Source organism: Cherax quadricarinatus, chromosome 14, assembly GCF_038502225.1.
Source record: "Cherax quadricarinatus isolate ZL_2023a chromosome 14, ASM3850222v1, whole genome shotgun sequence".
Classification (NCBI taxonomy): domain Eukaryota; kingdom Metazoa; phylum Arthropoda; class Malacostraca; order Decapoda; family Parastacidae; genus Cherax; species Cherax quadricarinatus.
In genome coordinates, this window is record NC_091305.1 from 2177502 (window position 1) to 2199827 (window position 22326).

Genomic DNA, 22326 nt, shown 5'->3' on the forward strand with positions numbered 1-22326 from the left:
GAGCCTGAGAGAGCCTGGAAGAGTCTGGAAGAGCCTGGAAGAGCCTGGGAGAGCCTGGGAGAGCCTGGAAGAGCCTGGGAGAGCCTGAAAGAGCCTGGGAGAGCCTGGAAGAGCCTGAAAGAGCCTGGAAGTGTCTGGAAGAGCCTGGAAGAGCCTGGAAGAGCTGGCCGCTATATTGGCCTGACTACTCACTCTTGTTTTACAAAAGAGTCAATAAACGGTGCCTTGTTACGTTTAGACTAGGTAAATATTCCGAGGCAGGCAATTAACTGCGAATATTGTATGAGTGACTGTGTGCATTGTTTGTATCGAGTAAATTATGAACGGTGTTTGCTTCGTTATTCTTTATCTTTAGGGCGATTCGTTGTATCTGCTGTTCGGCTTTAATTTTTTTAACTCTGGGTTCCGAGGAAGGTTCCGAGAGATTAGCGAAAGACTGAAAGAGAGGTCATCGATGTAGTTTTACAATCATTCTGTTTGCTTGCCGATACAGGTCACTCGTGGTTGAAACGTTGTACTAATAGTCTTCACTGCATTCTCTGTGTACCTGTATGAAGATTGTGCTGCACCCAGGCGGAGTAAGGTATTAAATTTGTAAGGAAACAGGACAAGAGTTTCCTGAGGCGGGTCTTAGTCACATGATGACCCACAGAGTTAGAGTAAGAAACAAGAGAATCTCTTGTAAACCACTGACTAATGATCAAACGCTTTTCGCTTTGCTTATCAGATGGCTTTAAATACTTTTGTTACGTCGGTGGGAGTTGACGAAATTCTTGTTGTTGTTGTGAGGTGAGTGAATATGAATGAAGGCATCCCTTTCATTTTTTGATAAATTTCCAAAATTCTTATGTTGTGATTCTGTTCTGTTTTTTTGTGAGTGTGAGGCAGTTAGTCATCGTCCTCTTTGAGGTCGTGCAGTATGTAGTGCCTGAGGGTGGTAAGACCCCATAGTACCTGGAGTTTACCTGGAGAGGGTTTCGGGGGTCAACGCCCCCTTGGCCCGGTCTGAGACCAGGCCTCATGGTGGATCAGGGTCTGATCAACCAGGCTGTTACTGCTGGCCGCACGCAAGGTGACGTACGAACCACAGCCCGGTTGGTCAGGTACTGACTTTAGGTGCCTGTCCAGTGCCTTCTTGAAGACAGTCAGGGGTCTATTTGGCAATCTCCCTTATGTATGCTGGGAGGCAATTGAACAGTCTCTCAGTGTACTCGTGGCGCCCCTGATTTTCATCGGGGAAATGTTGCATCTCTTGCCGAGTCTTTTGCTTTCATAGGGAGTGATTTTCGTGTGGGGGTTTGATACCAATCCCTCCAGGACCTTCCAAGTGTATATTATCATGTATCTCTCTCGCTTGCGTTCGAGGGAATACAGATCAAGGACCTTCAACCGTTCCCAGTAATTTAGGGGCCTTATCGTACTTATGTGTGCCGTGAAAGTTCTTTGTACACTCTCCCGGTCTGCAATGTCGCCACCCTTGAAGGGGGCCGTTAGTGTACAGCAGTATTCCAGCCTAGAGAGCACAAGCGATTTGAAGAGAATCATCATGGGTTTGGCAGTATCTGTATGAATTCGCAGATAAGCCAATGTAGTAGCAGGTTAGTAAACATTTTGCTCCAGCAGAGGGAGCGAATATCTTCTGTGGGTAACCCGTGGCCTGGTAGGCAAAGCCCTCGCTTCACACTCTTAGAGTCTGGGTTCGATATCCGGCAAGAGTAGAAGCATTTGGCGTGTTTCCTGACACCAGTTGTCTACGTTCACGCATCAGTAAAATGGTACCTGGGTGTTAGTCGACTGGTGTGGGTTGCATCCTGGGACAAAATTGATCTAGTCGACTCTGGTGTACGGGTCAGCTTGACCTGTCATGTATTGTACAAACATATATTCTTTAATATTTTATTTTTATATGCATCCTGGGACAAAATTGATCTAATATGCAGTACATAGTTTGACAAGATTGGTTGACATTTGATAGCGCCCATGGAAACCCCGGGTCATGCATGGCATTTCGGGCATCTGAGTCGACTTTGTTGTGTAAGATGAGATTTTGGTGCAAGTGCAGCGTGATGAATCATACATAGCCCGTAAGAGGGCCATTTAGCTTCATGTCTTTATGAAGCACCACATACCCATCCTGGTCAAGAGATTACTGAGGCACATAAAGGCACTAGGTGACTTTAATTACTATTATTTATAGTTCAAGTTTCTTTGCAGGAGAGTCACCCGCGACACCCCAGTGTGGTCCAATTACCATCGGGCTGGAGTAACAAAACTATCTAGAGAACCATTAATTAGGCCGATGGAAGGCATTCAGCTTCGACCTGAGGAAGGGAAAGATACACAGATAACCCGCATATAGAAGAGAGGAGCTTACGACGACGTTTCCGTCTTGGACTTTGTAAATGGCCCAAGAAGGACCGAAACGTCGTCGTAAGCTCCTCTCTTCTATGTGCGGGTTATTTGTGTATTGCTCCAGTCACGGTATTGTGCCTTTTTTTTGTTACTGAAGGGAAAGATAAGTCGAATTCTTAGAATCAATTATTGTAATCAAAAAGAAGCACTAAGCCACAAGGACTATACAGTCTTAGAATCAAGAACCATTCACCTGGAGCCGCGACTACAGGACTTCAAGAGGTCAAGCAGCTACACCAGCGACCATGACTACTGGTGCATCAAGGTGGTGACTACTATAATTATCAAGATGGAGAGCTAAACCCGTAGGATTATACAGCGCCTGTGGGGATGGGGATGGAAGGCATTCAGGGAACCAGAGCACAGATCCAGTTCCCTAGATCAAGAGCCCCTCGTCAGCATCAAGGAACTTTCCCTGAAGGGATATTTTTTTTTTATTCACAAAATTTAGCGTTTGGTTATTTAATTCTTTTTACAATAAGTGCAAAACCCGTATGGGATAAATCTAGGGTATTTTTTATATTCGTTATCTATTTTTCTCGTCTTCTCGTCTCTTCAACACCTTTCGCACTTGCAAGGTCTTCAAGATTTGATTAAAATCTCTTCTCTTACTTGACTATTTCCTTCCCAGGGAGTGACTCGCCGCACAGTGTGACGCACCCAGGAAGTGTGACGCACCTAGGAAGTGTGACGCACGCAGGCAGTGTGACGCACGCAGGAAGTGTGACGCATCCAGGAAGTGTGACGCACCTAGGAAGTGTGACACATGCAGGCAGTGTGACGCACCCAGGAAGTGTGACGCACCCAGGAAGTGTGACGCACCTAGGAAGTGTGACGCACGCAGGCAGTGTGACGCACGCAGGCAGTGTAACACACGCAGGAAGTGTGACACACACAGGAAGTGTGACACACGCAGGCAGTGTGATGCACGCAGGCAGTGTGACACACGCAGGCAGTGTGACGCACGCAGGAAGTGTGATGCACGCAGGAAGCGTGACACACGCAGGAAGTGTAACACACGCAGGAAGTGTGACACACGCAGGAAGTGTGACACACGCAGGCAGTGTGATGCACGCAGGCAGTGTGACGCACGCAGGCAGTGTGACGCACGCAGGCAGTGTGACGCACGCAGGCAGTGTGACACACGCAGGCAGTGTGATGCACGCAGGCAGTGTGATGCACGCAGGCAGTGTGACACACGCAGGAAGTGTGATGCACGAAGGCAGTGTGACGCACGCAGGAAGCGTGACACACGCAGGAAGTGTGACACACGCAGGAAGTGTGACGCACGCAGGCAGTGTGACGCACGCAGGCAGTGTGGCACACGCAGGAAGTGTGACACACGCAGGAAGTGTGACGCATGCAGGCAGTGTGATGCACGCAGGCAGTGTGACGCACGCAGGCAGTGTGACGCACGCAGGAAGTGTGACGCACGCAGGCAATGTGACACGCAGGCATTGTGACACACGCAGGCAGTGTGACGCACGCAGGCAGTGTGACGCACGCAGGCAGTGTGACACGCAGGCAGTGTGACGCACCCAGGCAGTGTGACACACGCAAGCAGTGACACGCAGGAAATGTGATGCACCCAGGCAGTGTGTCCCAGGTAGGATATATATCCTGGGAAGTGGATTTCTCTCAGCGTACATATGCTGAGAGTTCACGTAATCTCTATATGAGGAATTTAAGTCTTCTTGTCTGATGGTAAACAGGTTACCATTCAGTCTTAATGATCCTAGTGTGTCTGATAGGCTTTAAACTCCATTAACCAAGAGCCTCTGGCATTTCACCCACAGTAACTTCACTAGCCCGGCCACGCATCTATGTATATTATAATCAAAACTAAGCACTAAACCCACTAGGGTCATACAGCGCTGCCACTGGTTTCAAAGCTTCCCTATTGATGGCTGCTGAATATTTAATCAAAAAGATCGCTAAACCTACAAGGGTCATACAGCGCAGGGATGCTTAATAAAGAACTCTTCATTAGACCAATAATAATAAAAAGTTAAGAACACAGTACATCTAATTTTAAGTTATTAATACATTATCAAGATATTACATAGAGGTTGTCTCATTTATATCTCATTGACACTTTGGCCCAAGGTAGTATTATTATAATCATGGGGAGCGCTAAACCCGTAGAATTATACAGCGCATGTGGGGGGATGGGAGGCATTCAGGCGCAATTCGGGGAGCCGGAGCACAGATTCAATTCCCTACATCGAGCCCCTCACCAGCGTCAGGGAACCTCCCTTGAGGGGTGCCCAAGGTAGTTGGTTGGTAGACAGCAACCGCCCAGGGAGGTACTACCGTCCTGCCAAGTGAGTGTAAAACGGAAGACAGTAATTGTTTTACATGATGGTAGGATTGCTGGTGTCTTTTTCTGTCTCATAAACATGCATGGGTTCAGGCACATCTCGCTACTTCTACTTACACTTAGGTCACACTACACATGTATGTACAAGCATATACACATCTCTCTGGGTTTTCTTCTATTTTTCTTACTAGTTCTTGTCCTTGTTTATTTCCCCTTATCTCTATGGGGAAGTGGAACAGAATTCTTCTTCTGTAAGCCATGTGTGTTGTAAGAGGCGACTAAAATGCCGGGAACAAGAGGCTAGTAACCCCTTCTTCTGTATACATTACTAAAGTTAAAAAGAGAAACTTCTATTTTTCTTTTTTGGGCCACCCTGCCTCAGTGGAATACGGCCGGTTTGTTGAAAGACGACAACCCTTTTGGGTTTAGCGCTTAATTTTATTATATTCCATGGAAAATGCTAAGCCTTCATGGGTCATGGAGCACCATTCAGCAAGGGCAGCAAAAAAATAAAAATGGTTAGTTAAAGCAGTAGGCTTATTATTTTTTTATATTAAAGGGACATATAATTAATATAATCATAACCAAGTGCTAAACCCACGAGGGTCATACAGCTCTGATAGGGTCATATAGTGCTTGAAGAAATGGAGGCATTCAGTTCGATTCAAGGAAGGGAAGATTAAGTCCAGCACCTTGGGTCAAGAGCCTCTTAGTAGCATAAAGGCACCTACCTTCCTGGAGGAGTAGAGGTTTTGCAGCACCATGGGAATAAGGCAATCTGGTTTGATTTGAGTAAGTGAAGGGTAAATCCAATTCCTTGAGTCAAGAGTCTTTGCCAACATCTAGATAATCTTTAAAAGGGGAATTATTATATGTTGTAAGTCTGGCATATTAGAATTATTTTTTACCACTATAACAAAAATGTTTCTAAGAAAGACAACCAGGCAACATTGCTCAATTTTAAAAATTATTATTGCACGAATGGGGGAAGTAAACTCAAAGCTATCATACACAACCTGGGGAAATGGTGGATAGGAGACAATCAGGCTTGATCAAAGGGGAAATCAGACCCAATTCTCTGATTGAGAACCCCCTCCCCAGTATCAATCATCATCATCATGGGGAATGCTAAACCTGTAGGATTATATGGTGCCTGTGGGGAGAGGGGGATAGAAAGCACCGAGGCTTAATTCAAAGAATTGGAGCACAGATCCAATTTCCTAGATCAAGAGTCCCTCACCAGCATCAAGGAACCTCCCTTTGAGAGATTGTTTTAAAAGGATGTCTGGTGTTACACGGGCACTTGCAGCTTCGAGGCAACACACACATGTATCTATGGAGAAAGTTAAACCCAACTGCATCTCATAGTGCCCGGGGTATGGGATGTAATAAAGTTAGACATGAGGAAAATTATTATAATTCTGAGGAAGTGCTAAACCTGTAGAGATCAAACAGCACCTAGGAAAGAGGTGTCAATCAGGTTCGATATAAAGAAGGGCATGACAACTCCATTTCCTTGGATTAAAAGCCCTCTTAATATGAAAGAATTTGCCTTGATGGGACAGAAAAAATTAAATCCCCCAAAAAAAAAAAAAAAAAAAAAAAAAAAAAAAAAAATATATATATGCAGTACTGTAGTCTTGGACTATTATTATCGTTACAGAAAAAGCACAAAACCTTTTTAGGCGATTCAGCCCTGGAAGTTGCCACATAATTAAGAAAAAATAGATTAGGAAATTTAAATTTACAGTACAAGAATTCTAAGGCACAATTCTAAGGCATCAACATGCCAAATTTAAAATTTAACAGATGACACAATATACCAATAAAACAAAAACATGCCTCTGAAAATTGGCTCTAGAAAAAAAAAAATTTAGGTCTTCACATTTAACACAGACTACCCAGCACATTTTTTTTTTTTTCAACAAGTCGGCCGTCTCCCACCGAGGCAGGGTGACCCAAAACAGAAAGAAAATCCCCAAAAAGAAAAATACTTTCATCATCATTCAACACTTTCACCACACTCACACATTATCACTGTTTTTGGAGAGATGCTCAGAATACAACAGTTTAGAAGCATATATGTATAAAGATACACAACATATCCCAGGGAAACCCTAAACCCATAGGGGTCATACATTGTTCAACTAAATGGCAACTGCCTGCTGGAAACAAAGGTTCTGAACAGCAGGAGCAGCAGCTAAGTTCAATGCCCCAACCTGCAGCAAGGCAAAGACCCCAACAAAGCTTTTTTTTTTTTTCTGTCTAGTACTAGACACATCCAGTGTTGTATATGAAGGATGATGAGATATAGTCAGGATCTCTTACAATGCAGTCTCTCTTGAGACTACAACCAATGATGAGGCAGGGACAGTAGCTATGTGGATGATGCCAGTAAAAGTGCATATTAATTCTGCTAAAAAATACTAGTTGACTGAAAAAATAGTTCTTAAGTAATGCAATCTGGAAGAGGAAATATGTCCCATTCCATCCAGAGTACATATTTGACTGTCACCTGATATGACAAAGGAATAAGATGCTTCAATCCAAAGCAAAAGTTCAGTAATGCAATCATAATTAAAATGCAACACCAACATTTGAAAAGTATCAATTTTGAGGGAATCAGGTCCGGTGGCTCTAAGTTTGCAAAAGAAAATGCAGATCCGCCATAAACAAACTTATTTTGCAGGTGCACACATGTATTCCAGATGGAATTAACCGTTTCGCTGTCGGTCCTGTAATATTACGACTTGCAAGCCAATGTCAGTCCCGTAATACTACGCCAAAATTCTAGCACCTTCAAATCTTGTGGGAGAAAGCTGGTAGGCCTACACGTGAGAGAACAGGTTTGTGTGCTCAGTGTGCACAGTATAAAAAAAAAAAATCCTGCAGCACGCACTACATGAGAAAAAAAAATGATCATGTTTTTGGTTTAAAACACCGACTTTGCGGTGTACAGTGGTACCTCGAGTTTTTGCCATAATTCGTTCCAGAAGTCTATTCGAGTGCCATTACAGAACGAATTTGTTCCCATAAGGAATAATGTAAATTAGATTAGTCTGTTTCAGACCCCCAAAGATACACTTACAAAATCACTTACAAAAATACACTTACATATTTGTTGGGAGCTGTTCGAAACTAGAGGTGCCACTGTATATTTGTATGGTATTTATGGTTGTATTCTCATTTTTTTGGTCTCATTTGATAGAATGGGATATATTACAGAAATAGAGATGATTTTGAATGGTTTTTGGATGAAAAGTACCTTGAAATTGAGCTCAAAGTAGCAGAAAACTGTTCGATTTTTGCCAATATTCGATAGTAAACAAATCACACCACAGGTCCAATACACATCAACTGGTGAGTCTAATATGCTGTCACAAATGTGCTGATATTATTTATACCATTTTGACAATAATGCAGTAGTCTGCATAACAATAAATCTATTTTTTGTGTGAATAAAAATTCAAAATGGAAAGCAAGCGTAATATAAGAGGGGCCTGGAGACGTGACTAATGAACAGAGAAAATGCTATTTTAGACCTAGGAATGTTTGCATTGTTAATTCTGGACCCTATTTTGAAATTAGCCTTACTTGAATTGTGCAAGAAATTGGCCAAATTATCAATTTCTGATCACTTTACTGGGTAGTTGATATCAGTAAATGGGCAATTTATTGTACTCAATCGACAGAACAAATGAAGGTCTAGCGAAATAACTATGAGGTTGGTGGACTGAAACAACGGAATTGGCCAAAAATAGGGCTCAACATGGGCTAAATTGGAGATGCGTAAATATTGCCGAGACAATCAACTTTGCAAGAGCGTAATTCCATAAGATCTCCATCAAATTTTGTACTTTTGGTGTCATTACAATCGGGAAAAGATTCCCTAACATTTCATAAGAAAAAAATAAATTTTTTTTTAAATTCTTCAGCACTGAGAGCAAGTTTGTGGGCAGGGGTCTCGACAGTGAAACGGTTAATTCAAATTTATCCATTTACTGAAGTAAAACTAATAAGAATAAAATAATAAACACCAGGAAAGGCTCCAAAGGAATCTAGACAATTTGCAGATGGTCAGGTAAGTGGTTGCTTGAATTCAATCCCAATAAATGCAAAGTCATGAAGATTGGGGAAGAAGCAGGAGCAGAAATGGGATGAGACACACACAGTGAGTGTGTGGGACCCTTTCAGGTTAAACACTTTAATGGTGATAATCTCACAGTGGAAGATCCAAGTTAGAAAATATTTAGTTCAGGCATTGTTAGGATATCTACAGACAACAATAATACCAATATTACATAAAAATATAAAAGAAAAAAAAATTTATTTTGCAAATTACAAAATATTCACAAGATGGGGATCACATTGGTAAAACGTTTCAATGTATGAGAATAAAAACATTAAATTACACAGTAGCTCCTAAAATTTTCTCATCAACTCAAACTCGGTATAAGACATGTCTTTACTAAATTTTCTAGACACCCTTTAGAAATGGAAAGAAAAAATACAGTGCAGCATATTCCCAGCCATTAGTAAATGGATACACTTCGAGTTCAAAACAATGACTTTTTACAACAAGCTTTCCATTTGAAAACTCGGTCTATTTCATTTTCTTAATTCTTTCAAAGCTATCATCGAAATGCAAATGTTAGTTAAAACTGAGCTGTGATAATGTAACTGGCAAACAGTATGAATGACACAAGAGGTGCTAAAACTAAGTAATTTGTACAGGAGAATACTGGGTCCAAGATCTTCATCCTGCCTGCCACCCTTGTTTTTCCGTGATAAAATCATAATTTTAATTAAAATTTCACTAACACGGAACAAAACATTATCCAGTTTTCATTAGTTAGTACATTTCTTGTGAAAAACAACTGAGAATATTGAGTAACTGAAGGAGTACTGCAGTGACTGTAAATGTGACACACTACTAAATCACAGTGGATGATTCTAAGGTGAGGCTTCTCCCCAAACATGCATAATTTAAAAATGTAATGCAAATTCATTCATTCACTCACTGATACACACACAAAGGTATATATATTTCTTATTAGATTGCTTTTATATTCTGAATATCAATATAACACACCGGGCATCGCCCTGAGGTAGGGAGGGTGATTCACCTCCCCCCCCCTCCCCAGAAAAAAATCATCACTTCTTATCAGAAGTTCAGACATTAAAATTTGAATGATTATCTGACAAGCAACATCTCAACCCCTCATTCAAGGTACATACAGGCACTACTTCTCACCTTCAGGACTCCAGGAAATTTACTTTCTATATTTTCTTGAAACGAGGCATTTTTTTTTTGTTTTAACCACATCAACCTTCTCTCACCAAGATAGGATGACCCCCCCCCCCAAAAAAAAAAAATAAACACCTTCATTCATTTAATAGCTGTCGTGCTAGAAGGGGGTAGACATCACAACTCAAATGATCCTGCGAACAGTACTGGCCCTGTATTTTCCACCTTTCAAGACTCGGTTCTGGCTAACCGCTTTCCTTGAATCCCTCCATAAATTATGTTACTCTAACAGATGTCAAATCCCTAAAACCACTTGTCTCCACTCACCCTGATATAACACAGCATCCAGTAGTTGTGCGCTCTCTCACATACACACCCACCTGCTGGATGCTCAAGCATCTACCACTTTAATCCTACTTACAACCAATCTCCAGTATTCCCTGGGACAACCCATACCCATCCTTTCTTAAATCCCTGATTTATTCACCTTGGTCATCCTATTCTGCAAAGTTAATGATACACAAATTAAATGCATAACATACACTGCATATTTTCTCAGTAATAACATTACCAAATAAAATATACAAAAGTATAAACATGAAAGAATATTCAACAAATGAAATGAACATGCTACTACAACTTGTTATATTGTACAACATGCAAGAAACTCATTTTGGTGTGCAAGTACCAGTAACTGTTGTCATTTGTGCAGGTTTTATTTGAAGATTTTAAATTATTTATTCATTAATGACAAATAAAGAGAATGGTACAACAGTTAGACAAAAGAGTATGATCTAGTATAGTATAATTCAGCTTCTGTTGCACTGCTACAAATAGGATTCATAATTCGTTATAATTCTTGGCAAGTAAAAATTTTGTATCTTTGATGTATTTTGTGGGCATGTCTTATAGCAATTTCTTGTGGTAAATAAAAGATTAAAAAAACTTAAGTGTAATCATTTCCATTATACAGTAATTCTTTCTAAAAAAGGGATGACATATGGCCGAGAATATACATTACAAAAAATACAAAACTCTTATAATCAATTCCTTGTAATATTATTGCTTTTTTTTATAAAATATTTACTAGCATATTTGCATAGATTGGAATGTAATATTTAAAAACATAATTAGAAATAAATAAACTAAGCTTTTTAACTTATAATGCAGAATCTTAAATTTCAGAGAATCTTTCATAAATGCTTATTTACAATATTTATGATCATGAGCAAGTCACAATACCTAATGGAAAATAAACATTCTTCCAACCATAACAACACTTACCCACTATAGTATGTAGACTATCTTGATACGGTAAAAAAAAGATTGAGACTATAGATAAAGATTTATGTAGACTCTTGATATACAATAGAGCAAATAAGAATAACTTTTAATCATATAACTTAATGAAACATACATATCCCTAACAACCGAAACCTTTCATCTAGAGAGGGGCTGGCACTGCTGACAGTTGTCCATGAGCTGTGGCTGGTATTGTTCTACTTGAATAGTCGTGTGGAAGATGTGGTGACGGGTTCTTATAACTCTTTGAGCATCTCTTAGCACAACTTCTGGGTTGGTATCACTACCTGAGAAAAATGCAGAAGCAACCTATAGAATTCAACTTTCATTTAGCATTCCAGTTTAACCCTTTGACTGTCGCGGCCATATATATACGTCTTACGAGGTACCGTGTTTGACGTATATACAGTGGACCCCCGATTAACGATATTTCTTCACTCCAGAAGTATGTTCAGGTGCCAGTACTGACCGAATTTGTTCCCATAAGAAATATTGTGAAGTAGATTAGTCCATTTCAGACCCCCAAACATTCACGTACAAACGCACTTACATAAATACACTTACATAATTGGTCGCATTCGGAGGTAATCGTTATGCGGGGGTCCACTGTATACTCATAAATTCTAGCAGCTTGAAATCAAGCAGGAGAAAGCTGGTAGGCCCACATGTGAGAGAATGGGTCTGTGTGGTCAGTGTGCACCATATAAAAAAAATCCTGGAGCACGCAGCGAATAATGAGAAAAAAAAAAACTGACCGGTTTTTTAATTACAGTGCCGACTTTGTGGTCTATTTTCGTATAGTATTTATGGTTGTATTCTCGTTTTCTTGGTCTCATTTGATAGAATGGAAAACATATTATAGAAATAGTGGTGATTTTGATTGATTTTACTATAAAAAGAACCTGGAAATGGAGCTCAAAGTAGGGGAAATGTTTGATTTTTTGCCAATGTTCAAAAGTAAACAAATGATATCATTGTCCAATAAATATCCAACTAGCCATTCTAATATGCAGTCATGAATGGGTTGATGTTATTTATACAATTATTACAGTAGTCTGCATAATAGTAAGTCTTCTGTTTTTTGTTTGAATAAAAATTCAAAATAGAAAGCAAGAGTAATATCAGAGGGGCCTGGAGACATGACTGATGGACAAAGAAAATGTTATTTTAGTGCCAGGAATGTCTGCATTGTTCATTCTGGACCTTATTTTGAAATTGTCATATTTTTTTATTTTTGTGAAATTGGCCAAATTGCAAATTTCTGACCACATTATTGGGTAGTCGAAATCGGTAAATGGGCAATTTCTTGTACTCAATCGACAGAAAAAATGGAGTTCTAAAGAAATAGCTATGAGTTTGGTCGACTGGAACAACGGAATTAGCCGAAAATAGGGCTGAAAGTGGGCGAAATCACCGATTTGTAAATATTGCCGAGGTCGCTAACTTCGCGAGAGCATAATTCAGTCAGTTTTCCATCAAATTTCGTTTTTTTGGTGTCATTACAATCGGGAAAAGATTCTCTATCATTTCATAAGAAAAAATAATTTTTTTTTTCTAAATTTTGCGACACCAGGAGACACCTCAGGATTGGGGGTTGCGACAGTCAAGGGGTTAAAAGTACAGTAAACTCTCATAATTTGCATAGCCGTAACTTGCTTTTTCAATAACTCGCTATTTAAATTTCATGGCTAATGCTTTAATTCATGCAATAAAACCCATTTCGTTGTGAGGCAAAATAATTTCCCTATGCACCTTAGGTAAGGCCAATGTTTCAGGACGAGTCTTAATCCCTTCTTAGTGTAAAAATTTGCCCAAGCAGTCAAGTGTTTATCTGTCCATTTTCAATCCTTTCATCACCCCATCTTGTCTCTGGATATTAACCATGACATCAAAAGAAAATCTAGTGATGCTGGAGGTGCCAAGAAGTGTGAACTTGACAGTTTCTATGGAATATTAAGTGAATATGGTCTCAGTAACCCATAATTTCACTAGTTACACATTACCATACCTTCAACAGTCATTTAATTACCCCTAGCTGTATGTATACATTTGTACAGGTTAGTGGTTGATAACTTTGAAAAATTATTAAACAAGAAAATTGTAAAGTTATGAAATATTTGAGAGTGCATCAGCTTATTAGGCACTTACTGGAAAGAATCCAAGCATTTCTACACACTTATGTAGTAACATGCAAGAGGAACAATGAATCTAAAGTAGGCTACAATTTTTTTCTTGTCACTTTTTAGCTAATTTCAAATGAGAAAATTGCTTCGTGAAGCTATGATCTTGCTAGTGGTAGCTTTGAAGATCATCAGAGCTCATGAAATGCTGATGGTTTTAGGTGAGGATAGTGTTTGTCCATGCGTGTTGTAAGAGGCGACTAAAATGCTGGGAGCAAGGGGCTACTAACCCCTTCTGTATACTTTACTAAAGTTAATTGTGGTAGGGGACTTGAATGCTAAAGTAGGAGAAACTTTTAGAGAGGGTGTGGCAGGTAAGTTTGGGGTGCCAGGTGTAAATGATAATGGGAGCCCTTTGATTGAACTTTGTATAGAAAGGGGTTTAGTTATAGGTAATACATATTTTAAGAAAAAGAGGATAAATAAGTATACACGATATGATATAGGGCGAAATGACAGTAATTTGTGTGGACTATATATTGGTAGATAAAAGACATGTGCATGTTTATAGAGGTGCCACAAATATATCAGATCACTTTCTAGTTGTAGCTACACTGAGAGTAAAAGGTAGATGGGATACAAGGAGAATAGAAGCATCAGGGAAGAGAGAGGTGAAGGTTTATAAACTAAAAGAGGAGGCAGTTAGGGTAAGATATAAACAGCTATTGGAGGATAGATGGGCTAATGAGAGCATAGGCAATGGGGTCGAAGAGGTATGGGGTAGGTTTAAAAATGTAGTGTTAGAGTGTTCAGCAGAAGTTTGTGGTTACAGGAAAGTGGGTGCAGGAGGGAAGAGGAGCGATTGGTGGAATGATGATGTAAAGAGAGTAGTAAGGGAGAAAAAGTTAGCATATGAGAAGTTTTTACAAAGTAGAAGTGATGCAAGGAGGGAAGAGTATATGGAGAAAAAGAGAGAAGTTAAGAGAGTGGTGAAGCAATGTAAAAAGAGAGCAAATGAGAGAGTGGGTGAGATGTTATCAACAAATTTTGTTGAAAATAAGAAAAAGTTTTGGAGTGAGATTAACAAGTTAAGAAAGCCTAGAGAACAAATGGATTTGTCAGTTAAAAATAGGAGAGGAGAGTTATTAAATGGAGAGTTAGAGGTATTGGGAAGATGGAGGGAATATTTTGAGGAATTGTTAAATGTTGATGAAGATAGGGAAGCTGTGATTTCGTGTATAGGGCAAGGAGGAATAACATCTTGTAGGAGTGAGGAAGAGCCAGTTGTGAGTGTGGGGGAAGTTCGTGAGGCAGTAGGTAAAATGAAAGGGGGTAAGGCAGCCGGGATTGATGGGATAAAGATAGAAATGTTAAAAGCAGGTGGGGATATAGTTTTGGAGTGGTTGGTGCAATTATTTAATAAATGTATGGAAGAGGGTAAGGTACCTAGGGATTGGCAGAGAGCATGCATAGTTCCTTTGTATAAAGGCAAAGGGGATAAAAGAGAGTGCAAAAATTATAGGGGGATAAGTCTGTTGAGTGTACCTGGTAAAGTGTATGGTAGAGTTATAATTGAAAGAATTAAGAGTAAGACGGAGAATAGGATAGCAGATGAACAAGGAGGCTTTAGGAAAGGTAGGGGGTGTGTGGACCAGGTGTTTACAGTGAAACATATAAGTGAACAGTATTTAGATAAGGCTAAAGAGGTCTTTGTGGCATTTATGGATTTGGAAAAGGCGTATGACAGGGTGGATAGGGGGGCAATGTGGCAGATGTTGCAAGTGTATGGTGTAGGAGGTAGGTTACTGAAAGCAGTGAAGAGTTTTTACGAGGATAGTGAGGCTCAAGTTAGAGTATGTAGGAAAGAGGGAAATTTTTTCCCAGTAAAAGTAGGCCTTAGACAAGGATGTGTGATGTCACCGTGGTTGTTTAATATATTTATAGATGGGGTTGTAAGAGAAGTAAATGCAAGGGTCTTGGCAAGAGGCGTGGAGTTAAAAGATAAAGAATCACACACAAAGTGGGAGTTGTCACAGCTGCTCTTTCCTGATGACACTGTGCTCTTGGGAGATTCTGAAGAGAAGTTGCAGAGATTGGTGGATGAATTTGGTAGGGTGTGCAAAAGAAGAAAATTAAAGGTGAATACAGGAAAGAGTAAGGTTATGAGGATAACAAAAAGATTAGGTGATGAAAGATTGAATATCAGATTGGAGGGAGAGAGTATGGAGGAGGTGAACGTATTCAGATATTTGGGAGTGGACGTGTCAGCGGATGGGTCTATGAAAGATGAGGTGAATCATAGAATTGATGAGGGAAAAAGAGTGAGTGGTGCACTTAGGAGTCTGTGGAGACAAAGAACTTTGTCCTTGGAGGCAAAGAGGGGAATGTATGAGAGTATAGTTTTACCAACGCTCTTATATGGGTGTGAAGCATTTTTCTTTTGGGCCAACCTGTTTCGAGTGGGATACGGCCAGTTTCAAGTTGAAAGAAGAAGTTAGTGATTGTGCTGGTAGCTAATACAATGCTGCCTGCCTCTTTATAAGTACTCTTGCTTGTCTTCATCAAAAGTGTGATAAAAAAAAAAAAAAAAAAAAAAAAAAAAAAAAAAAAAAAGAGAAACTTTCATTTTTCTTTTGGGCCAACCTGTTTCGGTGGGATATGACCAGTTTGTTGAAAGAAGAAGTTAGTGATTGTGCTGGTAGCTAATACAATGCTGCCTGCCTCTTTATAAGTACTCTTGCTTGACTGTCTTCATCAAAATTTAAGGTAAGATTGTTCTGCATAACCTTTTAAGCTACATGTACAGTCACACAACTGTACTATACTATTTTTTTTTTTTAACACAATGGCCATCTCCTCGCAAAGGTAGGGTGATCCAACAAAGAGGAAACATTTTCAGTCACTCACTCAATCAGTCTCGACAGACGCATGCTGACATCACAGTTCGTATGACTTTCCAAACTGCAACATCCCTATCCTTTCTCCAGTATGCAGGCACTGTACCTCTCATCTCTGGGACTCAAGTCTGGTTAATTAATTTCCCTGAATTCCTTCATAAATATTACCCTGCTCAGACCCTGACAAAACATTAAATCATAAAAACCACTTGCTTCTACTCACTCCTATCTAACATGCTCACACAAGCTTGTTGGATGTACCAGCTGCCTAATGTACTTTTAATGTAACCCAAACCATCTCCACACAATGACACCTACAATACAAGGTATCAAAAACTATTATTTTTTGATGAAACAGAAATTAAAAGAAATCTGTCAGACTTTTTTTTGGGAGGGTGTCAAGAAAGCAACCAAATTTCTCCCGTGTTATTAACCCCCTATGGCTTTGAGCTCTGGGTCAGTGCCATAGAACTATGTAGTGAGCTCTGTTTGAGTTCAGAAAAGCTGTGAGCGGTAAATTTGGGCTTAGATATGAAAGAATAGGGTCTATGCGGTAAGTGTGCACCATATAAAAAAAGTCCTGCCTCACACAGTGCAGAACAGAAAAAAACTGACCATACTTTTGGTTTAAAATAGCAACTTTGCAGTGAATTTTCCTAAGTTTCTTATGGGTGTATTCTCAGTTTCTTTGTCTCAGTTGACAGAATGGAAGATACATTACAGAAATAAGCATGATTTTGATTGGTTTCAAGACAAAGTAGCTTGAGTTTGAGCTGAAAGCAGAGGAAATGTTTAATTTTTATCCAATATTCCAGAGTACAACAATTATGTCACTCATTCAATACATGTCCAACTGGTCGGTTTAGTATGCATTCAGGAATGTTTTGACATTATTTATACAACTATGGAGTATGGAGGGAGTGAATGTTTTCAGATATTTGGGAGTTGACGTGTCAGCGGATGGGTTTATAAAGGATGAGGTTAATCATAGAATTGATGAAGGAAAAAAAGTGAGTGATGCATTGAGGTATATGTGGAGGCAAAAAATGTTATCTATGGAGGCAAAGAAGGGAATGTATGAAAGTATAGTAGTACCAACACTCTTATATGGGTGTGAAGCTTGGGTTGTAAATGCTGCAGCGAGGAGGGGTTTGGAGGCAGTGGAGATGTCCTGTCTAAGGGCAATGTGTGGAGTAAATATTATGCAGAAAATTTGGAGTGTGGAAATTAGGAGGTGTGGAGTTAATAAAAGTATTAGTCAGAGGGCTGAAGAGGGTTTGTTGAGGTGGTTTGGTCATTTAGAGAGAATGGATCAAAGTAGAATGACATGGAGAGTGTATAAATCTGTAGGGGAAGGATAGCGGGGTAGGGGTCGTCCTTGAAAAGGTTGGAGGGAGGGGGTAAAGGTGGTGTTGTGGGCGAGGGGTTTGGACTTCCAGCAAGCGTGCGTGAGCATGTTAGAAGTGAATGGAGAAATGGTATTTGGGACCTGATGAGCTGTTGGAGTGTGAGCAGGGTTAATATTTAGTGAAGGGATTCAGGGAAACCGGTTATTTTATATAACCGGACTCGAGTACTGGAAATGGGAAGTACAATGCCTGCACTCTAAAGGAGGGGTTTGGGATATTGGCAGTTTGGAGGGATATATTGTGTATTTTTATATGTATAGACTTCTAAGCTGTTGTATTCTGGGCACCTCTGCAAAAACAGTGATTATGTGTGAGGTGAAAGTATTGAATGATGATGAAAGAATTTTCTTTTTGGGGATTTTCTTTATTTTTGGGTCACCCTGCCTCGGTGGGAGACGACCGACTAGTTGGAAAAAAAAAAGAAATTTAGTAGTCTGCATAACAGTAAATCTTTTTATATTTTGTGAATAAAAATTCAAAATGGAAAGCAAGCATAATATAGGAAAGGCCTGAGGACATGACTAACGAACAGAGGAAATGTTTTAGTTTGAGGAACGTCTACATAGTTTATTCTGGACCCTGTTTTGAAACTGGCAATTTGTGAAATTGGGCAAATTACTAAATGAGCAGTTTATTGTACTGAATTGAAGAAATAGAAGAAATACTAGCTAAATAGCTACGAGTATGGTTGATTAGAACAATGGAATTGGCCAAAAATAGGACTCAAAGTGGGCGAAATCGTCGATGCTTTAACCCTTTAAGGGTTTCGGCTTACAACCCAGGGTTTTTGACATACTAGTACGCCTAAATTCTAGCGCCCTCAAATCTAGTGGGAGAAAGCTGGTAGGCATACATATGAAAGAATGGGTCTATGTGGTCAGTGTGCACAGTATAAAAGAAAACCTGCAGCACACAGTGCATAATAAGAAAAAAAAAAACTTTGACCATTTTTTTGGAATAAAACAGCGACTTTGCACTGTATTTTCGTATGGTATTTATTGTTGTATTATAGTTTTCCTGGTCTCATTTTGTAGAATGGAAGACATATTGCAGAAATTGAGATGATTCTGATTGATTTTACAATGAAAAGTACCTTGAAATTGAGCTCAAAGTAGCAGAAATGTTTGATTTTTACCAAAGTTCAAAAGTAAACAAATCATGCCAGGCGTCCAATACACGTCAACTGGTGAGTCTAATATTCTTTCGCAAGTGCGCCAATATTATTTATACCATTCAAAGTGGAAAGCAAAAGAATGTAAGAGGAGCCTTGAGACGTGACTAATGAACAGAGGAAATGTCATTTTAGTGCCAGGAATGTTTTTCTTGTTTATTCTGGACCCTACTCGGAAATTGGCATCTTTTGAAATTTGTGTGAAATTAGTAAAATTGCTAAATTCTGACCACTGTACTGGATAGTTGAAACTGGTAAATGAGTGGTTTCTTGCACTCATTCGATAGGAAAAATGGAATTCTAGCAAAGTATTCATGTTTTTTGTCGACTAGTACAGTGGAATTGGCCGAAAATGGGGCTCAAAGTGGGCAAAATCGCCGATGTGTAAACATCGCCGAGACCGCTAACTTCACGAGAGCATAATTCCGTAAGTTTTCCATCAAATTTCATACTTTTGGTGTCATTATGATCGGGAAAAGATTCTCCATCTTTTCATAAGAATTTTTTTTTTTTAAATTTGGCCGACCCTGAGAACGAGTCTCGGAGAGGGCCTGTCGACCCTCAAAGGGTTAAATATCGCTGAGACCACTAACTTTGCAAGTGTAATTACATGAGTTTTCCACCAAATTTCATATTTTTGGTTTCATTACCCTTGAAAAACAATTATCACTTAAGAAAAATATATATATATTTTTTAAATTTTTTGACCCTGAGAGCAAGTTTCAGATCAGGGGTTCTGATCCTCAAAGGGTTAGCAAAGAAAATATTTTACAAGCGTAAAACAGTTTATTTGCCATTGGCCCTTCATCATTTGTAAATAAAAGGGTTGTTGGAATGTGAGCAGGGTAATATTTAGTGTAGGGATTCAGGGAAACCAATTAGCAGGACTTGGAGTCCTGGAGGTGGGAAGTGCAATGCCTGCACTTTAAAGGAGGGGTTTGGAATATCTGCTGTTTAGAATGACATCTAAACTGTTGTATCTGTGTGCCTCTGCAAAGACAGTGATAGTGTGAATGATGGTGTTTTTTTTTTTTTGGGGGGGGGGGGGGGGTGTGGTAACCCTGCCTCAATGAGAGAGAGCCAGCTTGTTAAAAAAAAAATACAAAATGTCTCACTATAAATTTAGGGACATGTTACAATTATATCTTAACAGTTTAATCTATAATAAAAACTGTATTAAATATTCTTTTGAAGTACTTACTGATAGCTAAATGTACTGAACATGCATTTTTATCTAGGGTAAGTGCCCAAACATGTAGAGAGTGAACCATTTTCACCCCTGGTAATGCTGTGAGGTTTGAGCAGACTGCAGCATAGTCAATCCCAGGTGGCATGCCTTCCATCAAAACAGTACCCAAATCCTTCAGTATAGGCACTGTTGTTATCATCACTAGGACAGAGAATATGAAGGTGCAGATGGGATCTGCTACTTTATACTGGGGCTGTAAGAGAAAAAAAAAGTAATGTAAATATCACATTCCTCTTACTATCAAAATCTTTCCAAAATATAAATAAGTATGATTACATTTAAGAACAACCATTAACAAATAGTTTCCTCAAGCCAATACATACATACTCTTCAATATAAAGACAAAATTCAAAAACAGACTCTCATATTCAAAAGAAATTTCACCTTAAACACAAGACCAATGTGGAAGCCTCACTTCTATAAATAAGGCAAAACCTGAAAGGGTCCCCAAAAAAGTGCATCTCAGGAAACTAAGATAATTTTCAAGCAAATAAGCAAGAGGCAACATACAATGTCTACCAGTACTAGCCCAAAGAGGAACAGATAAAAACCCAAGATTCAACCATTAATATGAAGGGGAGGGGAGGAGGGGAACAGCATGAAAAAAGTGCAGAACTACTGAAAAGCCTAAGAACACCAAAGTGAGTAGACATCAAAAACAACTACTGAATGAGAAGAGAAGCAGAAACACATGAAATTGATAGAGATGTCACAGCCCACCCTCATATTTATTATATTTGCATGTTTCACCAAACACTGGATTATTTTTGAGCATTCAAGCTCTTAAATGAAAAAAGAAAAGCCGTGTTGTGTGCAACACACAATGGACTCCTTGGCATTTGTGCCCGTCACCAACTGTTAGCATGCTGACATGGTCTTCAGCAAAGACCATGCCTTGAGGAACTGAACTTTTTGCATTGCTAAGGCTAAATTTCACTCCATTTACTAGCACATTTTTTTTTTTCTAATCAGAAAACTGAATATCCACTTTCCTACTTTTACCCTTATACCAGCTGACTCCATTTGTGTGTTATCACTCTGTGATTCCATTTGCCCTGCCTTCACAAAATCCACATAGACCACGTCTGCATCTTGCTTATCTCCCCAAGTCTCTGTAATCTTATACTTGTGCAGGCAGTTGCATAACTAAATGATCAAGTGGTAACACCAAGAAAATAATAGGGAGAGCAGAAATTCATTAAGAAGAAAGTAGACTTCAGTTCATCTGCCACTATCCCTTCATCATTTGTAAATAGAAGAGCAATCAAGCAGTGCAATAACCTGAGTCAATAAGATGCCAAATGGTATCTTACACATCCAGATAGACAATGACTAAATATCAAAAGGAGTCAGAACACCATGCAAGCCACTCACATGCAAGTAGTCAATATTCTTCAAAAATCAGTGTTAGATCCCATGGTGCACCATGGCCTGGTGGCAAAAGCTCTCGCTTCACACAGTGAGTGTCTGGGTTTGATTCCCAGCGAGGGTAGAAACATTGTGCGTGTTTCCTTACACCAGTTGTCTGTGTTCACCCATCACTAAAATGAGAACCTGGGAGTTAGCTGACTGGCGTGGGTCGCGTCCTGGGACAAAACTGACCTAATTTGCCCGAAATGCTCTGCCTAACAAGCGACTTTCTATATAGTAGTATGTCATTAATGTCAGCTACGCCTGTATACCCTGTACATGTACTTGTAGAAATAAAGATATTATATTATTCTTATTAAATTATATTATGTTCCTGATGTATATCAATGACCTGAATATAGGAACTAATGCCTAAATATCCTTGTTTGTGGATACCTAAAATAATGAGAATAAAAACTGAAGGCAAGAAAAGGCTGTTGCATGAAGACAGACTAGAGGAATGGTTAAGGGGGGAGGCGGGCAATTTTCCGCGCGCGCTCACCGAAAAATCGAAAAAATATGGAAATTGAGTTATATATACTGAAAAATAGCTCAACTCTTTGGCAACACAATGGTACCAGAATGAATGTTCTACGACGTTTCTACAAGAAATTATAGTCATTTATATCAGGTATGGTGACGGCGATGTTGGTACCGAGTCTGCTCACGGCCTATATATTTTTTGGAGTTATTTTCTTGTTTTTTATCGCCTTTTCTTGCATTATTCTTTCTAATATAATAACTGACTATTTGGCATCATAAAACAGTAGGTGGAGCTTATCGGCAGA

At 39.5% G+C, this 22326-nt stretch overlaps 1 protein-coding gene across 3 annotated transcripts in view; it reads right to left on the reverse strand.

The window, feature by feature from the left end:
* Positions 1-9029: 9029 nt before the first annotated feature.
* LOC128696181 (proton-coupled zinc antiporter SLC30A2) overlaps positions 9030-22326 on the reverse strand; it is a 69146-nt gene continuing 55849 nt past the window's right edge. For all 3 annotated transcript variants that reach the window (XM_070084770.1, XM_070084769.1, XM_053787325.2), the window contains 2 exons: positions 20081-20321; positions 9030-11569 (listed from right to left, as the gene is read on the reverse strand). In XM_070084770.1, coding sequence (XP_069940871.1) covers positions 11421-11569; positions 20081-20321 — 390 coding nt within the window. In that variant the 3' untranslated portion in view covers positions 9030-11420. The remainder of the gene's footprint in view (positions 11570-20080; positions 20322-22326) is intronic.